General features: G+C 44.3%; 1 protein-coding gene across 2 annotated transcripts in view; it reads left to right on the top strand.

Moving 5' to 3' along the window:
* Nucleotides 1-1,522: 1,522 nt before the first annotated feature.
* The window catches only part of BIN3 (bridging integrator 3), a 42,603-nt gene continuing 20,943 nt past the window's right edge, over nucleotides 1,523-23,182 (top strand). Inside the window, exons 1-2 of one of the 2 annotated variants that reach the window (XM_047090375.1) lie at nucleotides 1,581-1,599; nucleotides 3,507-5,520. Coding sequence is in view for 1 of the 2 variants with exons in the window: in XM_047090374.1 (XP_046946330.1) it covers nucleotides 1,592-1,599 (8 nt within the window). In the remaining variant the exon portion in view is untranslated. Of the gene's footprint in view, nucleotides 1,600-3,506; nucleotides 5,521-23,182 lie in introns of both variants that reach the window. The other variant, XM_047090374.1, reaches the window with a different exon arrangement.

Below are 23,182 nucleotides of genomic sequence, written 5' to 3'. Positions count from 1 at the left end.
TGCCTTTTGGTGACTTCTCCTCATCTTTATTCTTCAAGCCTTCTCTAGTGCTCATTTTGGCCTGTTTCCTGAGGAAGAACATGGTGATGAAGCCGATCTGTGTAACACACTTGGCTGGAAAACCTCTGTTGAGTCAAACTCTAGACCCTCAAAGATGGAAACATGAAACACAAATGAGAGACTGTCTCTTGTGGACGATCTCTGAGCCCCCTACTCCTCCTGACCAAGCTGTCCACTCTGCCCTGGGAAGTCAGGACAAGTAACACATGTCTTCTGTTCAATGACTTAGCTGCTCTCCAAATGACCCTAAAACACTTAAGATCCATTTGAAGGAAGAGAATTCTCAGAGAGAAGGCCCTTGTGGGCCCAGCAGTTAACCTGTACAGGCCTCACTGCCTGCTCCTCTCTTCTAATGCAGAGAGGTTCTTAGGGGTGAGGAGGCCAACATGGCCCTGGACCCCAGGCAGCTTCTGAGGCACTAAGGACCTGGATTCTGACTTTGGGAGACCCAAAGTGAGCCGTTTACCTGGAACTCAGTCCCCTTCTCAGCTAAGACAGGTTTCCTCTTCCTGGACCCTCTCCAGCCCTCATCTAGGATTAACCTACCTAGCCTGATGAGCCTTCAGGACTTGGATTACACATTGGTGTCTCCTAGAAGCCTTCACTAAAACCCATGGGCAGCTTGCAGGAGCCCCTTATAGGCAGCCACAGTGCCCTGTCCTTTTCCAACCTATGTTATTACTTAGTTGCCAGTTACTTCTCTCTCTAGGTAAGTAGCACTGGGAGAGAATAAGGGCAAGATCCTTACTTCTTTTTCATGGTTGTATCCTTTAGGTTAACACAGTGCCTGGCACATTGCAGGAGCTCAGTGAATATTTGTTAAATGACCAAGTAAAAAGAATGGGACCATTCACATCATCTGGGTTCTGTAGGGGGGAGGAGAGGGAAGGACTGGGAGACATGGAGCAATCCTTACTCTTTTTTCTCTTTTGTTGGTTAAAGCTACAGAACATTTCCAACCTGAAAAGCACCTATTTATATTCAGAGCCCTATGCCATCTCACAGAAGGGAATAGATCCATTTGTTTCTTTGTAACAGGTAAGGCATGTGCAGGGTACAAAATTTAAAAGATATTAAAGACCATACAGTGAATGTAAGTCTCCCCAGACTTCAGATGACCCCATGGCTCCTTCTCCCATCAACAAATACTTCTACTGTCTCTGGATTAGAAATCTCTTTACAGACAGAAAAACTGAGGCAATAACAAGGTTAAGAGGCACGTGTAGTAAGCGAATGAGAATTTTACAAGCCAGTGTCTCAGGCAGAAAACGCACCCGGGGGTTCCCACGCCGCCGGCACAGGCTGAACCCCAAGCCCCGTGAGGCAATACCCCAGGTCGCGGGCCGGGGCAAGTGCGCGGGACGCCCGCCGCCGTGGAAGGGTTAACTCCCCGAGCCCCGCCCACCCCCGCCTCTTCCGGGCACAGTGGGCGGGGTTTACGTCACTTCCTGGAGACTGGCTGAATCCGGAAGTGATCCCTGAGGACCCTGTAGCGGCCGAGGACCCCGGCAGCAGGGCCAGGTTCAGGACCATGAGCTGGTGAGTGAGGCCGGGACAGCACAGCCGCTGGAGCCCCAGGCCCGCCGTGCGCCTTGCCCGCGCCCACCTGAGTCCCTTCGCCCCCGCTGCCTGCCTTGCCCACACGGACCCTCCACCCAGGGTCGTTCGAGGGCCCTTCCTCCGGTGCTTTCCCGGAGGCTCCGTCTGTCGGCAGGACTCACCGGGATATGGGGCGGGGGATCTCCTTGGCCTGGAATCCTGCGTCTGTTTCCTGACTCTTTCTCTTCCAAGCTCGTCCCGTCTTCTCCCAGCTGCTTGAAATGAGGAACTTTCCCGTCTCCTCCTCTTGTAAATATCCGCTGAGGTGGAGTAAATGCCTTCTTTCTCCCTGTGGGCATCTTTTCACCGCTCCCGCGGCCCCAGAGCTGTAGCCCTCACTGGCAGTCTGGGCCCAGTTCACTGATCAAACAGCCACTCGCTTTCAGATGACTAGCCTTTGCACCACTTAACAGTCTTCAAAGGACAAAACTTGCTTCTCTTTTGGAAAGGTCCAGAATTGAACACCCACACCCACACTCCCAGTGTGGGTTTGGACTAGTTTTAATCATTTCCAGGGCCATTACCCACTCACTGCTTTCTCTTGAAAATAGCGGTTGGTAAGCTTAAACATTATGGGGACTAGCAGGCCATGAGAAAAGATGCTAGGAGTCTCAGAGATGTAGAGTCACGACTCCAGAGTTGGAAGGTACGTTGCTATATGTGCTAGGTTCATGGTAGATACTTCATAATATTTAATGGTTGATTTATTTTGTAAGACTCAGTTTGCCCAAAGGGCCTTACCTTCAGGCCCAAGAACCTGCATATCCATAATGCGAAACCTCAGAGGATCCAGCCGTAGTTTGCTTGTCTGAATACATTGACCCCACCCCCCCGGGGATGTACAAGATGAATCAAACCTTTTGGAATCCAAGGTCCATTAGCATCGGGAACATGTTTGCCACTCTGTCCTCATAGTCTAGCTGTTTCTTTACACAAAGTAAATGTGTGATAACTAGTCATGAACGAATGAAGATAGTAGAGTATCCTTCAGGAAGGCTCTTAACGGGCTCACATTTGACCATTGGTGGAGACTAAGCTCTGGCATCAAGCAGCTAATGTCAGTCAGTGTTCAGGACAATTCTGTAATACAAAATTTAAACCATTTCTGTCCCCTCCTCCCTCCTGTTTCTCAGACAAAGATTGATGGACAAACGTTAGACAGGTGGTGCCTGCACACGAGGGCAGCCTGGAGCAGTGCCCTAATAAGCCCCGGTAGGAACTGCTCCTTTTCCCTCCACCTTAGCTCCAGGAGGCCGATACGGGGCTAGAGCCTTGAAAGTTAGCTAACTTTCCCATCTTGTTATAACCTAGTTAACAATGGGCAAAGTGGCAATCCTTCAGTTCCCTTTCCTAGAGGAATTACTTCCTTAAAATGTCAGCCTGGGTCTCCCAGCCTCGTGATACAGATGTCCTCTTGCCTGCTGCACCTTGAATCGTTGGAGTTCTCTTGCTTAATTTTTCAAGGTAAGAAAGCAGGAAGTTCAGATGCTTTTTATTGCTTACATTGGCATTTACAAATTTAAAAATAAATTGACCTTTTCTTCACAAATCGGGAGGAGAACAGAGCCCAGACCAGAGTAGAATATTCTCTTGGTGATCTGAGGCGTGCTGTTCCCACCCGTCTTGAAGAAGCTTTTTTCTGAAAAAGTAGTAGCCTATTTCCTGAGGTCTGTCAGGCTGCAGAGAATTGAAATTGACAACTAACTGTTCAGCAAAAGCTGCGATTTTTATCCTGTAGAATTAACTTATTAGTACATGTGCAGCTTGGCACCTCCTTGGACTGAGGGTCAGAACCAAAAGGGCGGCTTTGTCCCTCAAAGCTGAGATTCCTTTTTCTTCTTCTTTAGAGGGCGACTACGTCATCTCTTACGTGGACCCTGACCCTATCTCCCTGAGAGGGGAACAGCACCGGCGCCTGGGCACACAATCACACTCAGTTCCTGGCTCAATGGCTGGCAAAGGGACCAGGGCTGGGTCCTTCTGATTCACTCCTGGAGTGGTTTTCCTGCTCCCAGAATGAATCCATCCATTCATCCAAGACTGGAATTCTCAGTGGGGGAAGAGACCAGAGTGACGTAGAGCCATCATGGGAGGCTGATGCCCAAGGTCGAGTTCACCAAGCACATGGGGTATGCCAAGCCATCATTGAATAAGGCCTAGGGGCACTCAGCCCCTGGTCCCCAGAGGGTAACCATTGTTCTGGGCTAGGCCAGGCTTTCAAAATGTCACAGTGAGAAATGTCCAATATTGATGCCCTTTGCACACTGTGGATTTTGCATGAAGAGTAAGAGGTCTTTGTTCCCCGCTTCCTCTGTGCATGCAGCCCGCCCACCCCGTTTGTTTTGTGGGTACCTGCTGCCTTCCTGTTCATCTACCCATGCATTCACCCACTGACCACCCACATGTCTTTAAGCCAGGCTGTCCAGTGGTGTGCCCTGCAAGGAAGGAGGCATTTTATGTTCATATGTCAGATCACTGATTCACCATTTGGGCTTACGTCAGGTGCTTCCCTCTCCTCTCCTTCTGCTGGTCTCCTCTCTCTTCTTATGTGTATGTGTCTTTATTATTGTATGGAGGGAGAATTCAACAGAATTAAGAAGAATCTGGCTTATTTACCTGGCTTCGCTGTCTTCAGGGGTTATAGCCTTCCCTGGAACCACATGGCTTGATGCTCTTTGGGTTCAATGTCAAGGGAAAAAGTAGTCCTGGAGGAAATCTTCCTATACTAGGGATCCAGAGGTTTGACTCAGAATGAAGGAAATTAGAGTCAGTGCAGATAAATGTGGCTGGGAGGTAGAGGGCTGAGTTCAGGTTCTGGTTCCCTCCTTCACAGTGTGGCCTGGTCAGGCATTTAACCTTCCTCTGTCTTGTTTTCTCCACCTCTGACATGGAATGGATAATCCAAGCTGACGCTGCCACCCAAGCCTGTTGTGAAAAAAATGGAGACTATGCAAATATGATTGTTTTCTGACTCTTCTGGGCTCTTCTACCTCTGTCTGCCCCTTAAATATTGGTATTCCTTGGGACCTGTCCCCCCACCCACCATGTTCTCACCGTATATGCCCTCCCCATCATCTTCAGGATAAAGGCCTGACTCTGGGCCGTAACTTACGAGGCCTTTCTGGATCTGGCTGTCCACGTTACTCCTGTGTCTCAGCTTTCCCTGGCCTCTCGTGCCTCTGCCCCTCTATATGCATTGTTCCTCTGCTGCAATGCCCTTTGCTCCCACCCCTCACCGCCTCATCCACCAGGCCAAGGTGCACTCATTCTTCCAGAATAAGGGCAGGCTTTGCCTCTTCTGAGGGTCTCCCCTGAACAGGCCCCCACACCCCACTAAACTGAGCCGGGTCCCCTTGCTCTGACCCTCATTAGCATCTGGACTTGAATCGTTGGTTTACTTGTCAGTGACCCCCTAGTCTGCAAGTTACTGAGAAAGGGACTGTGGCTTGGTCATCACTATATCCCTAGTAGTATTCCCAGCAATCAGTGCATGTTTACTGAAAGTATGAATGAGCACTTTTTTTTTCCATTTCCTGGCTTGCCTCAGCTCAGGAAAAGTTTTCAGAGAAAAATGTGCAGAACCTATAAGCCACTTCCTCAAATGAAGAGCCTCTAAGCGTGCTGTTGTTAAATCAAAGAGGGAAGAATGGCCTCAGCGCCTCCCTGAGGCTGTCTCTGATTGTTCTCTCCCCTCTCCTCTCCACCCCCTCCCCAAACTATCCTCTTCCGAACTTGCATAGAACTCCTGTAGCACTTCCACATCCTTCCAGGGACCAAAAACGTGTTCCTCTCCCACACAGACTCCGTGGCGGCAGGATCTACAAGTTCTTCACGTTTGTGTATGCGCACTGTTTGCACATAGTAAGTACCTAGTCAGTAATTGTTAAATGAAGTTAATGGACTATAAAGGAAAGAAGGTAAACTGCTGGGTTAGTCTGAACCATCCATTCTGTTTCAAACATGTTCTCAGTGGAATCTCTTTTCCCTCTAGTATTACTCTTGCTATCATGCATTCGTATAGTGCTTTTACCTTTTCAAGTTACCTTCCCATCCATTATCTGATTTCGTCCTCACATCTACCCTTGGCAGTATGCAGTTCGGGTCTTATTATCTCCCTTTGACAAGTTATTAGAATTCACTCACGGAGTACCTGGGAGAGCTAGAACTAAAATCTGAGTATTCTCAGTGCTTGAAAAGTGGAAGACCATTCCCAAGCTGATTGGGTCCCAAAGGACGCTATTTTACTTTGCTGGTCTGTATGAACACTACCAGGTTGGTAGTGAATTACAGGAAGTTGTCAGTTTTCACATGTAAAGTGAAGAGGAAGTCCTGTGTCCTGCAGACCTCCAGGTGTTCTGGACCATGTCAGCTTTGTGGTACTCTGAGGCCTCCCCGCCTTGGGTGGCCCTCCCACTCACTTCGGACAGGCCAGACTCCCCCAGGCTTTTTCTTCTATACCGAGCATGGTCATGCCCAGAAGGCAGGGACCCCCTTGAAGAGCCTGTGAGACCCTCTATTTGACGTTGCTTTGGGCACAAATGTAAAACATCTCACTCTTGTTCCAGCTGTTTGTAATGAGAGGGGAAGGGGCTCTTTCCAGATTTGGGAGTAGTTGGAAAGAGGCAAGTATCTTGAATCCCACAGCTTCTTCATCAAAGATGTTTTCTTCGGGGCGCCTGGGTGGCGCAGTCGGTTAAGCGTCCGACTTCAGCCAGGTCACGATCTCGCGGTCCGTGAGTTCGAGCCCCGCGTCGGGCTCTGGGCTGATGGCTCAGAGCCTGGAGCCTGTTTCCGATTCTGTGTCTCCCTCTCTCTCTGCCCCTCCCCCGTTCATGCTCTGTCTCTCTCTGTCCCAAAAATAAATTAAAAACGTTGAAAAAAAATTTATAAAAAAAAAAAAAAAAAAAAAAAAAAAGATGTTTTCTTCTGTGTTACACTCTTGACGTACATGTGTTGAAGTGGCTTTGGAGTTGGCAGTTAAGCTGTTGCTTCCCCGAACCCACTATTTTGGTAGCTAGTCCATTAAACAGGACCCAGTATAACATGTTGCACACAGATAATGCTCAATAAAATTTTTGTTGATTTAATGCTCATTGAACATTTATAATGTACTAGGGCCTGTGCTGATACTTAATACTGGTGGACAGTCAGAAGGCTGTAAGAATCGATACTTATCGTCAGCCAGTGTCTGGAAAGTGCCCGGGATTCATAGGAATGACAGCCAATAAATGTTGGTGTGGCATTGTCAAGAAAGATTTCAGAGGATGTGATTTGTTACAGTGGGGGGCGAGGGGTCCACATTAGAAGAATAGTGTGGAAAAGGTGTGTGGAGACGGAATGCATCAAGAGTATTTGGGGTGGACGGTCAGGAGACCAGCTTGGGTTTAGCAAGTAGTGATTTGGGTAGAGGCTTCGTTGATGGCAGTTGGGGCCCCACTGTCAGTACTCTGAGTGCCATGCTGAGGGACTGACATTGAGCTTAAGCTTTTGAAATTTGAAGGTTTTGAGCAAGGAAGTGGCATGGGGAAACCAGTGAGTTAATCAGATTAATTTGGCAACAGTCTGTACTTCAGGCAAGAGGAAGAATGGAGCCAGGGGGCTAACTTGGACAGTGGCTTCCAAAACTTTTTGACCACAACTTGCAGTTAGAAATACCTTTGAGGGGCTCCTGGGTGGCTCAGTCAGTTAAGCATCGACTCTTGCTCAGGTCTTGATCTCAAGGTCGTGAATTCAAGCCCCGTGTTAGGCTCTGCTGGGCATGAAGCCTAAAAAAAAAAAGGAAAAGAAAAGAAAGAAAGAAAAAAACCTTCATTATTGCAGCACACAAAAACATTTATACTTCAAATAAAAGTTTCACATGGTATATGTGTGATGCATTCCTATATTTTCTATTATGTTCTATTTCATTTTTAAAAGAATGATGCATTTCAATTGATCCCATGTCTAATTTGGACCCAGTGTGTTGTGGGCAAACACAATGGAATAACGTATAGCGGTTTACATGATTGATGAGTGATCCCATTTAGAAACACACTGATCTAGATGTTTATTACAAATATTCAGGCTATCAGCTAATAGCTATGACTCCGTGTTGTTGGTTTACTTAGTTGTTTTTCGTGGGTTATAATAAGAAATACAGAAGGGGCAACTATGAAGAGCACCAGCCATGTACTTTATAAGAACTTAATCCATAGATGTGAAAAACGTCATCACTTTATAGAAAAGAAAACCCAAATGGACAAAAGCCTATACCAAGATGTTGGTTTCTTAGTAATCAGGGAAAAGCAGATTAAAGTAACAATGAGATGCCATTTCACAGCCATCTGGCTGGCAAAAATTTTAAAGTCTGGCAATGCCAAGTATCTAAGGATGAGAATCAGGAGGAGCTCCCATCCACTGGCATCGGGTGCAGGGTGGCATAGAGCGTGGAGGTAAAAATTGACACAATACAATCACTTTGGAGATTTCTACAGTCACCCAGAGAAACCTGAGCTCTCCTGCAGCAGGTGAGTGCAGGGGAGTATTAGTTGCTTCATTGTTTATGATGTCCAGCTTATATGTGCTGTCTTTACATAATGAAACACGTAGTCAAAATGAATGAAGTGCAGCTATATCTATCAACACGGACAAATCTCAGAAACAGAATGCTGGTCATAAAAAATTAGTTTCAAAGTAATACATTCAATATTGTGCTATTTTTATAAAGTTCAGACCTATAAAACCATACTGTATTGTGCTCACGGATTTAAACAAATGTAGTGAAAGGGTGAGAATAATACATACTAAATTCAGGGTCGTGGTGACCGCTAAGGTCATGAGGAGAGACAAGGAAATGGAATCAGACTGCATCAACAGTATCTGAGCTGTTGTGTTGCTTAAAGAGTAAGATTTGAAGCAAGTGTGGCTCAGTATTAGAAACGCGATAACAGTAGGTGAATACAGGAGTATTTATTATGTATTCTAACTTTCTGAGTGTTGGCAATATTTTATAATACTCTCTGTTAACTTTTGTCATGCCTAGCCTGACTGCCATCAGGACTAGAGCTGACCTCACCGCTCATAGCAAGGGAATTATTGCCTCCTATGGCCGGTAGGTGAGGATGTCCCAAGACAGTGGGCCTAGGAGCGAGTTTCCGAGTTTCCATCTCAGCCCTCCTCCTCCTCCTCGTCCTCCTCCTCCGGCCTGCTTCCAAACCTTCAGCAGATAAGAGAAAAGGTAGACTGAAAGCTCTTTGTGCAATCCTTCGTTGGTAAGAGACAGAAGTGAACATGAGATTAGAGCTCGTGCCTCAGAAGCTAAGCAACTGGCCCGGCACTTCGCAGTCTGTGGGCATCTGAGCCACCGTGGGCCCATCAGCATGGAAAGCAGTCCCCTGAGGCTTGTCTCCGGCTTGTGGATTAAGCAGAAGACTTTCACCTCGCAATGCCTTCTGTTTCCCTTTTATAACATGGGAGAACCCATTTTCTAAAGAGCTACAAAATAAACAAACAACCTCCCTCCCTGAATTGCCTTCTTTCCTCCCTTTTCTTGACCTTTAGATGCTCCATCAGCCTCCAGACTTCTGTGACAGATCCTTTTACTACTTGGGAGGAAGTCCCCATTCATTGTTGGCAAATGGATTCACTTGGGGGGGCCTGGCAGTAGCTGATTGCCCCCCAAACAGAAAAGAATTGTTTCAGGTTTCCTAACCATACTTACCTCTGTGTAACTGAGTGTGAGCCACCCCCTCGGGCCTCAGTTTGATCTTCATCATCAAAATATCACCACCACTGCCTTTACTGCCAGTACTTACAGGCTGCTGACCTACGACAGGATCTGTTTTGAGCACTAAACTCATTTGGCCTTCACGGCGACCCCATGTGATAGCTATATTATTGTCCCAGTCTATAGACAGGGAAACTGAGAGACAGAAAGGTTAGGTAACTTGTCCGAAGCCTCACAGCTGGCGGCTGGCAGAGCAAGGATTTAAAGGCAGTGTCTCTTGTGAGGAATACAGGAGTGGACCGCTTTAAATGAGCGGATGTTTCTGAAGTACCCAGCCCAAACCAGCAATAGTAGATGCTCCATAAATGGTCACTTTAATTGGATGATTTCTGTGATCTCACGTTCTGTGAGATCACACTGACCATTCTGTGATTCATTCTGTCTAAACTTCTCAGAGGTCAGCCTGGGGAACATTGGGGAAGAAGGGATCACAGCTGAGCTGGGGGACCGTTCTAGTCCAAGTGACAAGTCAGCCAAGTCACAGAGTCATGCCTTTTATTTTTAAACACACACATACCTCCTTGGACTGGTGGCGAGTAGGGTAGTGTGTGTTGCTCTGGTTTTAGATGTGGCTAATTTCGAGGAAGGACTGCGGTGGGGGGTGAGAGGGGGTGCTGTGGTCAGAGGTGCTGGAAATGGGTATTTTGCAGCTCAGTTCATTTCCCCTTGTGATGGGGTCTCTCACGTCCTTGCTCAGGCTGAACTCTGTGTGGCCGGTTGGCATCATGGCCAGCTGGCCCTGCAGAGGGAATGACACCCAGCAAGCAGCTGTTCTGCCGGAGCCGGCTGCCTCTCCAGAAGCCCTGTCCGGGCCCCGGGCTCTCTGTTCTCTCTCCCAGTGTCAAGGTGGCGATAGCCTTGGTGGGGCCTCAGACCAGGGAAGGCAGTGACCCAAGGACAGGGTAACAGAAGGGCCGGGACGGGGGAGGGGCTTGTCCTTCCAGCCTTCAGAAGCTTCTGCCTCTCGCCCACCTTCCTGCTCTTGCCGAGACAGTGACTCAGGCCCAGACCACTCCCTGGGGAGCCAGGATTTCAGCCACTATCAGCTGCCGCCTACTCTTTGCTCAGCCCTCCCTCCGTTCTCACCTCCCTCACCTCCTCCCTGCCCCCAAAACTGTGATCCATCAGAAAGTGTGGGGTGGCATAGACTGAATCATTTCAGGGTTCTTGCCACCCCCAAGCCAGGCCGAGGCTTATTCACATTCAGCAGAAACGAATTCCAGAGGCCAAGGTGAAGACCAGGGAAGAATGTGTAGGTTTCACCTTCTTTCCACTCATCTTTGTAATGGAAGCAGAGGACTCTCCAAAGAAGGCGGGGCTCGAGGGATCTGCTGGGGTGACCAGGGGATCCCCACCCAACTGCCATCTGGGCCTGCCTCTTGTCTCTGCCTCTGCAGCAGAGGGGGTGGGGAAGCAAAAGATTGAGAAACCTAGCAAATTGAAAATGCAAAAGAGCTGTTTTTGTAAATAGACATTACACAAGAGCAGGAGCTTTTTTGGAAAGGTTTTACTGAGACAGACAGAATTAGCCAACTGGCATCGTGCTGCTAATAGAGATATTTACTGTTTGAAAAAGTGTATTTGTAGCTTTGGAGAACATCCTGTTGACTTTTCTTTATTGTGAAAGTAAATCTTTCCCCCTTTCCCTCTGTATACATAGAACTTTTTTTCTGTTTTGAGGTGGGGCATGTTGGGGGTTGGAGGAGAGTACGCTTGAGAGAACTGCTCTCTGCATTTTGTTGCTCAGACCAAAATATCCCTGCTCCTGCCCTCCGGTGCTCATATTTACGGAATGGCAAGTAGAACCAAGTAAGGAATCCTACTCCAGAGGCCGGGAGCTCAGAGCCCTCTTGATTTCTTCCAGAGCAGAGACATCCTGTGGGGAGCAGGCCCTGTCTTCTCTCCGGACCTCTGCTTACCCACCGCATGCCAAGGGGAGAGCCTAAGGAAAGCTGTGAGGAGGAGGGGAACTGAGGTCCCGAGGCCCAGTGAGCCTTCCCGGGTCCTGGAGGACTGTCAGCCTCGACCCACCACCCCAGTTGGGCCGAGGAGCCGCTGCGATGCTGTTGCTCTTGCCACACGCCTTCCAGAGCAGCTGTCTGTCCCGAAGAAGTCCCTAGTGCCACAGGGGGAGATCGGGGAGGCAGTGGCAAGAAGAGGCAGAAGAGCGGCTTGAAGGGTGGCTGTTTTGCTCTTTCTACTCGCTTTCCCGTCGCCACCTTTGACTGCTTCAGTGGTGGTGGGCCACCTGCCCCGGTTTTCTGGCCCTTTCTCTGACAGAGGGGAGCATATCGACCATTTGGCAGCCTTGGAATAAGCCCAGGAGACTCTTCTCCTTTCATATTTCCTCTTAAGCTCTTTGAAATGTCGGTTTTCCCTAAACACGCACTCTGATAACGTCACCTGGCTTTACTGTGGACGCCAAAGGCCACCTCCGTTTCCTCGGTCTCCACGAGTGCACTTTCCCCTTTTTAGCTTTTGTTTGAGTTGGATAAGGACTGGGAGACCCAAAGACAGTGATATTACCTTTTATTTGTTCTTTCTAAAGCCTTATCTGAGAGTAGTTTTTTTCAGGAAACTTAAATTAGAGTATGGTATTATATAGGGCCCTTGGGGCCATGTACTTGTTTATTTGTTGAATCATTTATCCAGTGTTTACTGTGTGCGCAAAACTAGACCATGAGCTCCATGACATCATAGAATGAGTTCGTCTTGTTCATCCTGATATTGCTAGAACCTAGCAGAGTTCTAGGCATAAAGGAGGCCCTCGATAAATATTTACCGAACATCCATTCAACGAAAGGTTGAGAATAACACTGTACCTTGTACGGTACTTACGGGAGTTGCAAAGAACCGTAACATTCAGTCCCTGCACTTGAGGGGCTTATGTGGCATAATCAGAAAGCAAGATGCATACACAGCAAAGCTAGTTAACCTGACCCTTTACCAAGCAGAATTTTCTTCAGTAAGGAAGCAGTGGCTCAGTCTTAGGAAATACATTCGCACAGTTCATCACAGTACTGGGTCAAAGAGAGCAAACTGGTCATCTAAATGTATGCTGAAAAAGGCACTGTGATATAATTTAAAAATCCAATCTTTGTGTCTTTTAGGAAACTAGAAACAAAAAGATATTTCCTTGCTATTAGAAGTCTTTCTGAATGGAACCAGTAACCTTCTTCCTATTTAATAGTGAAAGATCAGATTCGAACCATTCTTACTAAAGTCAGAAACATTTTTCTCCAATTTCTGGCCAATGCTATAACACACAAGACAAGAAGTGGGTATGAAACATTGAGAAAGAAAAGGGAAATTTTATCATTATTTTCAAGTGATATGACTTGTCTACTTAGAAAATCTAATTCTGGGGGTTTTTTTCCTACCTGAGTTTCTCAGGCTGTATAACTTAAGTATATAGGTGTGATGAATAGTTTCAGGGTAAATATTTAATACCCAATGGCTTTCCTGTGTACCAGGCCAATAAAATGAGAAAGAGAATTCCATTTGCAGTACAACCAAAAATTAAAAATCTCGTGGAATGTACTTAAGACCTGTGTAGGGCTAAAAATTTCACATGTAAGTGTTACTTTGGGATCTTGGTATTAAACAAAATAAAAGTAGAGGACCTATATGGAAAAACTCTTAAGACTAAAAGACCGAATAAAAAGACTTGAATAAATGGAAAGAAATGTTATGGCCCTGAATGAGCAAATGTAGTATTTGTAAAAATGTAAGATCTTCAGAAGTTAATCGATAAATATAATGCATTTTCAGTAATAAGTATCTTGATTTTGGAGGGGGGCGCACCACCTATGATTTTGAGGTTCATCTTAAAAAGTAACACAGGGGAGGGGCGCCTGGATGGCTCTGTCGGTTGAGCTTCCGACTTCAGCTCAGGTCACGATCTCATGGTTTGTAAGTTTGAGCCCCGCGTCAGGCTCTGTGCTGACAGCTCAGAGCCTGGAGCCTGCTTCGGATTCTGTGTCCCACTCTCTCTGCCCCTCCCCCACTTGTGTTCTGTTTCTCTCTGTCTCTCAAAAATAAATAAATAAATAAATGTAAAAAAAAGTTAAAAAAAAAAAAAAAGTAACACAGGGGCACCTGGGTGGCTCAGGAGGTTGAGCATCCAACTCTTGATTTTGGCTTAGGTCATGATCTTGCAGTTTATGAGATTGAGCCCCATGTCAGGCTCTGCACAGAGCCCTCTTGGGATTCTGTGTCTCCCTCTCTCTCTGCCCCTCCCCCCCAAATAAATAAACTTATAAATAAATATTAAGACAAATTAAAATAGCCAGTAAATTACCTGAAAATGAAGTGTAATGAGAAGAGATCTGTTTGTCTAGAAATTAAGAGCTGTTATAACCCTAAATAATTAAATCTGTGTTACTGGCCAAAGAGTAGACAGGTCTGTGGTATGGAATAGAAGTATTTAACCCTAATAAAATGATTTGTCAAAGATAGTTTATTTTTTAGATTATGTTAAAATAACTAAACAACTGGCTGGCCAACATTCAAACTCTAAATGGAGTGATGATTTATATATAAAAAATAAACCACTAAAATTCATATGAAAATGCAAGGGACACAGAGTAGCCAAAACAGTCTTGACCAAGTTGGAAGGCTCAATACTTCTCAATCTTGAAACTTACAACAAAAGTCCAATAATTAGGACATTGTGGTACTAGCATAGACACGTAGATCAATGGCATAGAATTAAGAGTCCAGAAATAAACCTTTACATTTATGGTCAGTTGATTTTTTTTTTTTTACAAAGATGCCAGGACATTTCAATGGGGAAGGAATAGTCCTTTCAACAGCGTCAGGACAACTGGATATCCACATGTGAAAGCATAAAGTAGGACCCTTACTTCACACCATATACAAAAATTAACTCAAAATTGATCAAAGACCCAAATGTAAAAGCTAAAACTATGAAATCATAAAAGGAAAACATAGGGGTAAGTCTTCATGACCTTGAATTTGGTAGAGAATTCTTAGATGTGATACCAAAAGCACAAACAACAAAAAAATGGATTAGACTTCTTCAAAACCTAAAATGTTTGTGCTTCAAAGCATACCATTAAAAGAGTGAAAAAAAACCTCAAAAATGAGAGAAAATATTTGCAAATCATATATCAGATTAGGCACTTGTACCCTAAATAAAGAACTCTTACAGCTCAACAATAAAAGAAGATGGGGCACCTGGGTGGATTAGTCAGTTAAGTGTCCGACTTCGGCCCAGGTCAGGATCTAATGGTTCATGGGTTCAAGCCCCACATCAGGCTCTCTGCTGACAGCTCAGAGCCTGGAGTCTGCTTCAGATTCTTCCTCTCTCTCTCTGCCCCTCTCCCACTCATGGTCTGTCTCTCAAAAATAAGCAAACATTAAAAAAATAATAATAATAAATTTTTAAAAAGACAACCCATTTTTAAAATAGGCAAAGGGTTTGAATAGATGTTTCTCCAAAGAAGACCTACAAATGACTGCTAAGCACATGAAAAGATGTTCAACATCATTAGTTATTACAGAAATGCCAATCACACCACAGTGAAATAGCCCCCAGAGTGGCTAAGATAAAAAAGACAATGACAAGTGTTGGTGAGGATGTGGAGGAATTGGAAACTCCATACACTACTGTGGAAATGTAAAATGGCGCAGCCACTTTGGAGAAGTCTGGCAGCTCCTCAGAAGGGTAAACGGGTAAACGTGGACTTACCATATGGCCCAGCAGTTTTACTCCGAGGTATATACCCAAGAACAATGAAAACATATGTCCACACAAAAATATGTACACAAATGTTCATAGCAGCAGCATTCATAATGGCCAAAAAGTAGAAACAACCCAAGTGACCACCGCTCAATGAACGAATAAATGGATAAGTGGATGTGTGGCTAAATGTCGTGTATCCCTGCAATGGACTATTATTCTGTGATAAAAGAGGGATGAAGGACTGATACATGCCCAAACATGGATCATCCTGGAAAACATTTTGCTGATTGAAAGAAGCCAACACAAAAAGCTACTTATTGTATAATTCCATTGATGTGAAATGTCCAGAATAGGCAAATCCGTAGAGATAGTACATTACTGGTTTGCCTGTGGGCTGGAAGGAGAGGAGAAAACGGGGCATGATGCTAATAGATACAGGGTTTCTTTAGGGGTGATGAAAATGTCTTTGAAATTAGATCATGGTGATTGTTGCACAACTCTCTGAATATACCAAAAACAACCAAATTGTACACTTGATGAACGTTATGGTGTGTGGATTATACCTCAATAAAGCTCTTATTTAAAAATTAATAAACCAGCTTCGAAGCAAGGATGACAGATTGAATATGTACATGTAATTTATCTCCCTCACAAATCCCACAAAAAAAGCACAATAAAGTGATTTTTTTTTTTTTTAAGGCATAGATCTACAAATTCAGGGAGGATAGAGACATCAACAACATTTGGGAATTGGAATGCAGTTGCATGCAGTAACTGACTTAGTTCCAGGAAAGCCAGATCCTAAACTGGCATTTAGGAAAACCACAAGCCATCATGACTTACATCACAGAATCCTCAAAGGGTCAGTAATCGGTGGCACTGGGTACTTCCAGAAGTGGGGTGAAGCCGAGCTCTCGGATCAGAAGAACTGGTTGAAAGCTGTTTCTGAGTAAGTTTAGAGCCCTGCCATCTCCTCTCCAACTTCGGTGTCCCTGGGAGACTGTCCCTGCCTCACCCTAGCAAAAGAATGAAGGGGCCCCACCCCTTGGAGAGTATGAGACAGGGAGTTCCTATACTAGGCACACAAAAGTGGATTTACTATGTAAAAACTATTTAATAAAATTTAAGCTTCAGGGCCCCTTGCTGGCATGGACCTTGTCCAAGACCCAGAAGGAACCTTAGCTGTGTGTTCACATGATCCTGTGTTTTTGCAAACATCAACAATGTGTTTATACTGCATTCAGTTAAGAAACCTTCTGCCTTCACTTCCTCCTTTTGCTACTTGATACTACCCCTCATGTCCGGCAGCTTTGGAGTAGCCTAGGCCTTTTGGGATGCGACTGGAGGGTTGAATTGTAAATATGCTGTTTTAGCTGTAGTTTGTAGACATTTTTTGAAAACTTTGATAAAACCGTGAGAAATTTCGGGTTCCTGAATTGGAAATATACAGAGGGCACCTCTTTTGGTGATCTTTAAATATATTTAAAAACTAAGGGAAAGGGGTGCCTGGCTGGTTCAGTCAGTAGAATATGCGACTTGATCTCAGGGTTATGAATTCAAATCCCACATTGGATGTAGAGCTTAATTAAAAAAAAAAAAAGTTGTATGTCTTTCACAGTGTTATATAGATCCATTGTATCTCAATAAAGCTGGGGAAAAATTTTTAAAGAAGAAAAAAACTAAGGGAAAAGTTGGGTAAAAAATAACAACACAAAACAAAAGTGACACAGGTGAGCAGTTAAATCAGGAGATATTATTCTGAAATCAAAGTGCAACAAAACATTTTCAAATTGTACTCAAACCTAGTCATTCATTAAGAGAATGAGATCAGGGGTTTGCCTGGGTGGCTCAGTCGGTTAAGCATTTGACTTCAGCTCAGGTCATGATCTCGCAGCCCGTGAATTCAAGTGCCGCATCAGGTTCTGTGCTAACAGCTCAGAGCCTGGAGCCTGCTTCGGATTCTGTGTCTCCCTCCCTCTCCGCCCCTCCCTCATTTGCACTCTGTCTCTCTTTGTCTCTCAAAAATAAATAAACATTTAAAAAAAATTTTTTTAAGAATATTTCTTAAAAAAGAATGAGATCAGTTTTAAAGAGGAGCGATGGTTTGATAATCTAGTTAATAAAGAGGCGCAAATCATTAGAACACATTGATAAAACAATTTAAAGTTCTTAACACGAAAGATAACGAAGATGACAAAACTCATGATGGGCCCTCCTCCAGTGACATCAGGAACAGAGAGGTTGGTTACCTCCATTAATTCAGAGAGTGGTTAAGAGTAGTCATTATACAAGAAACCTTGAAATGTGTCCTGAAATCTTACAGTTTATTTATGAAGGAAACGAGATTTTCCTAAGTTTTACAGCAAAATTTTTATTATATTTATATATTACTGGTAAGCTGGAAAAAAAAGCTTTTCTGAACTGTCAATAATAGAAAACAAGTTTCAGTCAACCATACTAGAGGAAAGGCTGAATTACCTTCCTTTTCTCTACGAAAATGATGTTACCCACTCGGTGTCACATGAAGAGGCAATCATAGACTACGCAGCCAAAAAATGCAGGGAAATGAATACAGAGGTGTGTCAGGCAGATGATTAATAAAAATTTTAGGTTATTCTTGAGTTTTTGATTTCATGTTATTTGTCAGCTTTTATAACTTGTAATTTATTATGTTCTTTTCTCTGTCTAAATAAACACTTTCATGCCGATTTTAATATTTTTTAATGTTTTTAAAAGATTTTATTTTTAAGTAATCTCTACACACAGCATGGAGCCCAAACTCACAACCCTGAGATCAGGAGTCCCACGCTCCACAAACTGAGCCATCTAGGGGCCCCGTCCAATTTTGATATTTGTAAATTCATTTTCTTTAAAAGGCATACAAAATCATATAAGCTTCGGGCCCACAAAACACAGATCCACTGTAAGCCCAGCTGAGGGCAGGACTGCCATCCTGAAGGCAGGAGGGTGAAGTGAAGAAATGCGTGGGGAGTGCCGAGACAACCCTTCCCCTCCCCCATGGCACCTGCACGCATGGCATGTGCTCAAGTGACCTCTTCTACTCACTGAGCTCTCGGAACAACTCTGCTGGGCCTTTACTCCCATGGCGAGAGACTGAAAAATTCTCTAGGAAATCTTACCTGCCCGGGAGTACAGATACTGACATCAGGGGCTCCCCACAACACTGCTCAGCCAGGTCACTGCACACAGTACACAGACAATATCTGAGCGCTCACAGCTTCTGATCAGCTGTCTTGTCTCCAGTCCCGTATGTGAGCAGACACCCAAGATTACCACACTCCCAAGGGGAGTGTTTAGTGTGAAAAATGGAGGCAAAAGCAGAAAACAACTTGAGGGGAAACTGAGACTGAAGGAAGGCAGAAGAAACTTTTTGTAAATCTGTCATTAAGATCATCAGAGAGAGATGGGGCGCCTGGTTGGCTCAGTCGGTTGAGCGTCCGACTTTGGCTCAGGTCATGATCTCACGGTCTGTGAGTTCGAACCCCGAGTCAGGCTCTGTGCTGACAGCTCAGAGCCTGGAGCCTGCTTTGGATTCTGTGTCTCCCTCGCTCTCTGCCCCTCCCCCGCTCATGCCCTGTCTCTCTCTCTCTCTCTCTCTCTCTCTCTCTCTCTCTCTCTCTCTCTCAAAAATAAAGAAACATTAAAAAAGAATTTTTTTAAAGATCATCAGAGAGAGAAGCCATCCATGAAATAAAACAAGATACCATAAAAAAAAAGGACATCCTGAAAAGTAAAAAGACCTCTCAGAAATTAAAAATATGATAGCAGAAATGAAAAACTTTACAAGTATTAGAAGATACGAAATGTTGAAAAATAAAGAAACTGGAGAAGCAACCAAGTTGGGTCAGCACTGGAATTACAAGAATTTCAGAAATAAATGGGGCACCTGGGTGGCTCAGTTGGTTAAGCATCCAAGTTCGGCTCAGATCATGATCTCACTGTTCGTGGGTTCCAGCCCCGCACTGGGCTCTGTGCTGACAGCTCGGAGCCTGGAGCCTGCTTCAGATTCTGTTCCTCTCTCTCTCTCTCTCTCTCTGTTCCTCCCATGCTTGCTCTCTCTCTCTCTCTCCTTCAAAATAAATAAACTTTAAAAATTAAAAAAAAAATGAATTTCAGAAATGAGAAACAGAGAAAATGGGGGAAGACACGAGCCACAACAAAGTTTTTTTAAGCCCAGAACGAAAGATTACAAATAGCCAAATTGAAAGAATTTGGTGCGTATCCCAGCACAGTGAGTGCAATTAGACCCACGAGGTACATCACTGTGAAAGTTTATACCACCAGGGACAAACATGATTCAAGAAGCTTGCATGAAGAATGGGTAGGTTGCCTACAAAGGATAGAAATAAGAGTGCTTTAGACTTCACCACAATAGCACTGGGAAATGAGAAGCCAGGGAAGCAAAGTCTGTGAGATTCTGAAAGAAATGAAGTCCAACCTACATTCCATACCCAGTCAGACTAACTGGTGTGAGAGCAAAGAGGTTTTGGTTATGCAAAGTCTCAAAAGGTGATTTCACACACACTTTTACTCTGCCCAAACGAGGAGTAAACCAGCAAAGAGGAAGACCCGGATTCCAGCTGTCAGAATTCCTATAGGAGGCAGGAGAAGGGCGAGCCTGGGCCTCCAGCTCTACACCAGGGGCCGAGGCGACGGGTCCTGACCGGAGCAGGTTGGAGGCTGCCTCGGACACCGCTTCAAGAAGTGAATACCTGACACGAGTGAATGTATTAAGAGTAAATTTAGACAATAAATACATAGAAAATTCAGCATGTGAAAGAAAAATGACAATTTTAGGAGCAAAAGCATGCAGTGTTATTAGTTACGTATTGCTGTGTAACAAATTCCCCCACAACTTAGAGTCTCCAAACAACAGTACCAGTTTCTGCAGGTCAGGAATTTGGGAGTGGCCTAGCTGGGAGGCTTGGCTCGGAACTCTGCAGCTTCTGAAGGTTTGGCTGAGGCTGAAAAATCTGCTGGCTGCCACATGCAGGAAGGACAAGAAATCACATTATTCTCCCAACAGTTTACTTATTGATCTGACCAAATCACATAACTGTATCGAGAAGAAGAGGAGATTCGGATGTGCCTTTGTGTAACGGGTAGAAGCCTGCAAGAGCTTGGTCAGTTGGTTGGTTTCGTTAAATCTTCCCCTTGCAAAAGAAAAAGTCAGCAGCTAGTGCCTAAAACCTAACCAGAGATAGAAATAGACGCATTTTTATTTAGAGATGCAAAGGTACGTGCCAAAAAACCCAGCAGAGTCGAAAAGTGCTTGTCTTGGGCAAGTGAGATTAGGGCAGGGGGAGGGAGGATAGGACCTCATGTTTCACTTAACAAACCTTGTTGTCTTATTAAACCATGCACACGTGTAACTTTGATAAAAGCAAACTCAGATTAATTGCACAAAAGGGAAAGGCAAACGCTAAGCCAGAAAAAAAATCCTGATAAACAGGCCAAAGGGCTAGTGGTAAAATGTAAACCATTTCAATCTTTTAAAAAATGTAAACTGTCTCAATCTGCCTCCAGGGCAATTTGGCAAATGTATCAAAGCCTTAGACATGTATATATCCTTTGACCCAGCAATTCCAATTCTAAGAATTTATCCTATGTGACTAATCCTTGATGTACACAAAGATTTAGCTATTAGTGTTTTTAATAATAGAAGAAAAATTGGAAACAGTTGAAATGATCATTAGTAAGTGATGTGGATCACAAAAATAAAATAGGGATATATAATGAAATACTAGGTAGCTCTTAACAGGGCAGGCTGATGACAACCACATCTTGGCATATAGAAGCCTTTATGATATGTTTAGGTTTTTTAAGTTATATAAATATGCATATGTACACATGTCCATGTATTTACACACAGATTCAGGGTGTTACTGTTTCTGTGTGTGTGTGTGTGTGTGTGTGTGTGTTTCCATTTTTTCCAAGTGTTTGACACTGATCAGGTGTTATTTTTGTAGTCAAGGAAAAAAACAAGGGATTTTTTTTTTAGTTTATTTGAAAAATATGGAAAGTGCAAAGAAGAAAACAGTAGTCACACTCTTACACCCAGAATTAACCACTATTAACATTTGGCATATTTGCTTCAGATTTTTTTCTTTCTGCAAACTTTTAAAATATAATTAACACCAAAACATTAGCCTTGGTTATCTTTAGATATGAGACCGTGCAATGTTTTGTTTTTTCCTCCTTTTCCTTCCCTTTCTCCCTCTCTCTTTCTCTCTCTCTCTGTCTCTGACTTTGCTGTATTTCCCAAGTTTTCTCTGATGAGTATGTTTTACTTTTTAAATGGGTAAACTTCAATTAATATAAAAGGTAGGCTATTTTTTAATGCCAAATGAAGTCTTAGACATTTAGAAGAAGGTAAGCAAGGTTTTGGACTTGAGGACAGCTTTGATCAAGCTGGGAGAAGGGAAGGCATTCCATGTGGGTGTAATGGCCATGTGTCCCAGTTGCCCTGGACAGTCCAGGTTCTTTACCTGTTGTCTCAAAGACATTGTCAGTGACGTTTTGCACTCAGCCAACATGATACCTGGAACCTATCATTTGTTCAGACGGAGCCGGGTCAGCACAAGCCTCCTTCCTCCCGATAATGCTGCCCTCCTCATTCCTTGCATTTCCAGTCTTTTCAAGAATAGTGAGCCCCTTTGAAATTCCACAGTATTTTAAGGTTAGGTATTTTGATCAGATGATTTTCCTTAGTTCCTTCAAATAAACATAACAAATTCATGGCAAAGAATAGCAGAGAGAAAAGTGGATTGTTTACTCCTGGTTCAGTCGTGAACCAGCAGAATGACCCTGGGCTAGTCACTGGACCTTTCCAGATTGGTTTTCTCATCTACAAAATGAGAGGGTTGAACTGGAACAATTTCTATGGTAACTTGCAATTCTAAAAATACTGTGATTCCAAATTAAGATTTAGAGAGGCTGTGGCACCACAAATAATGGCATCTAAGTTCTTCATTTCTTTATAGCTAGTCTGTAGTACTAGACTCCAAGTTAGAATCATTGTGAAGACCACTCTGAGAATTCTGTAGAATTTCACCCTGCCCCCATGTTCCTGGAACAGAGATTCAGTTTAGAATTCAAGTTTCCATCTCCTCTGTTTTAGAGTTTAAGGAATAGCTCCAGGGGTGCCTGGGCGGCTCAGTCAGTTAAGTGCTGACTTTGGCTCAGGTCACGATCTCACAGTTCATGAGTTCAAGCCCCACGTTGGGCTCTGTGCTGACAGCTCAGAGCCTGGAGCCTGCTCGGGATTCTGTGTCTCCCTCTCTCTCTCTGCCCCTCCCTGCTCACGTTCGTCTCTCTCTCTCCCTCCCTCTCTCTCTCTCTCTCAAAGATAAACATTAAAAGAATTTTAAAAAGAAAGAAAGAAAAAAAGAAAGAAAGAGAAAGAAAAAGCTCCAGAGAGACCGTGATTTGTTCGCATCACAAAACTAGTCAAAGGCAGAGATCAGTTTTCTGATTCCTGGTCCAAAGCTTATTATCCCACAACATGCTTCGTGCAGGCTCAATCTTCTCTCAATGCCACCAGGACCTCATTTGCACTGTCACCAAAATAGTCCTTGAGGGCAGTTGTTCACTGTCCAAAACCATTGTGTCAGTCAACTCCAATCCCTGATTTGGGGAAAAGTAACTGGGGACACGAGGAGGGGACTATGGAGCTCAGCTCCCTTAACCTCTGTTCTTTAGATTTGAGGAGGGGAAAGAGCAATTTCTCCCTTTCTCTTCTTTTCAGTTCCAGAGCTTACCTTTCCCCTGGTAATTATATAGCCACTGATTATTTGTTTACAGAAGCCACGTGAATCAGCCAGCCCCCAAAGGGTTAACGCTCCCAAATTACCGGGCTGGGTTAACAATAAACAGGATGTCCTCCAGAAATTAAATTTAAACCACTGTGACTCAGGCTGGCCCATCCTCTCGACCGGATCGTTGTCTGGGGTTATTATCGGTGGTTAATTATACCATTGGGTTTAGCAACAGTGTTGGTCAGTTTGGGCCAAGAGAAAGAAGGCTTGGGC

This window comes from Lynx rufus, unplaced genomic scaffold, assembly GCF_022079265.1.
Source record: "Lynx rufus isolate CCGP_SWC_20201006 ecotype Redwood Valley unplaced genomic scaffold, mLynRuf1.p SCAF_3, whole genome shotgun sequence".
Lineage (NCBI taxonomy): Eukaryota > Metazoa > Chordata > Mammalia > Carnivora > Felidae > Lynx > Lynx rufus.
The sequence above is the reverse complement of the archived record's forward strand: the minus strand, read 5'-3'. Positions and strand labels throughout refer to the sequence as shown.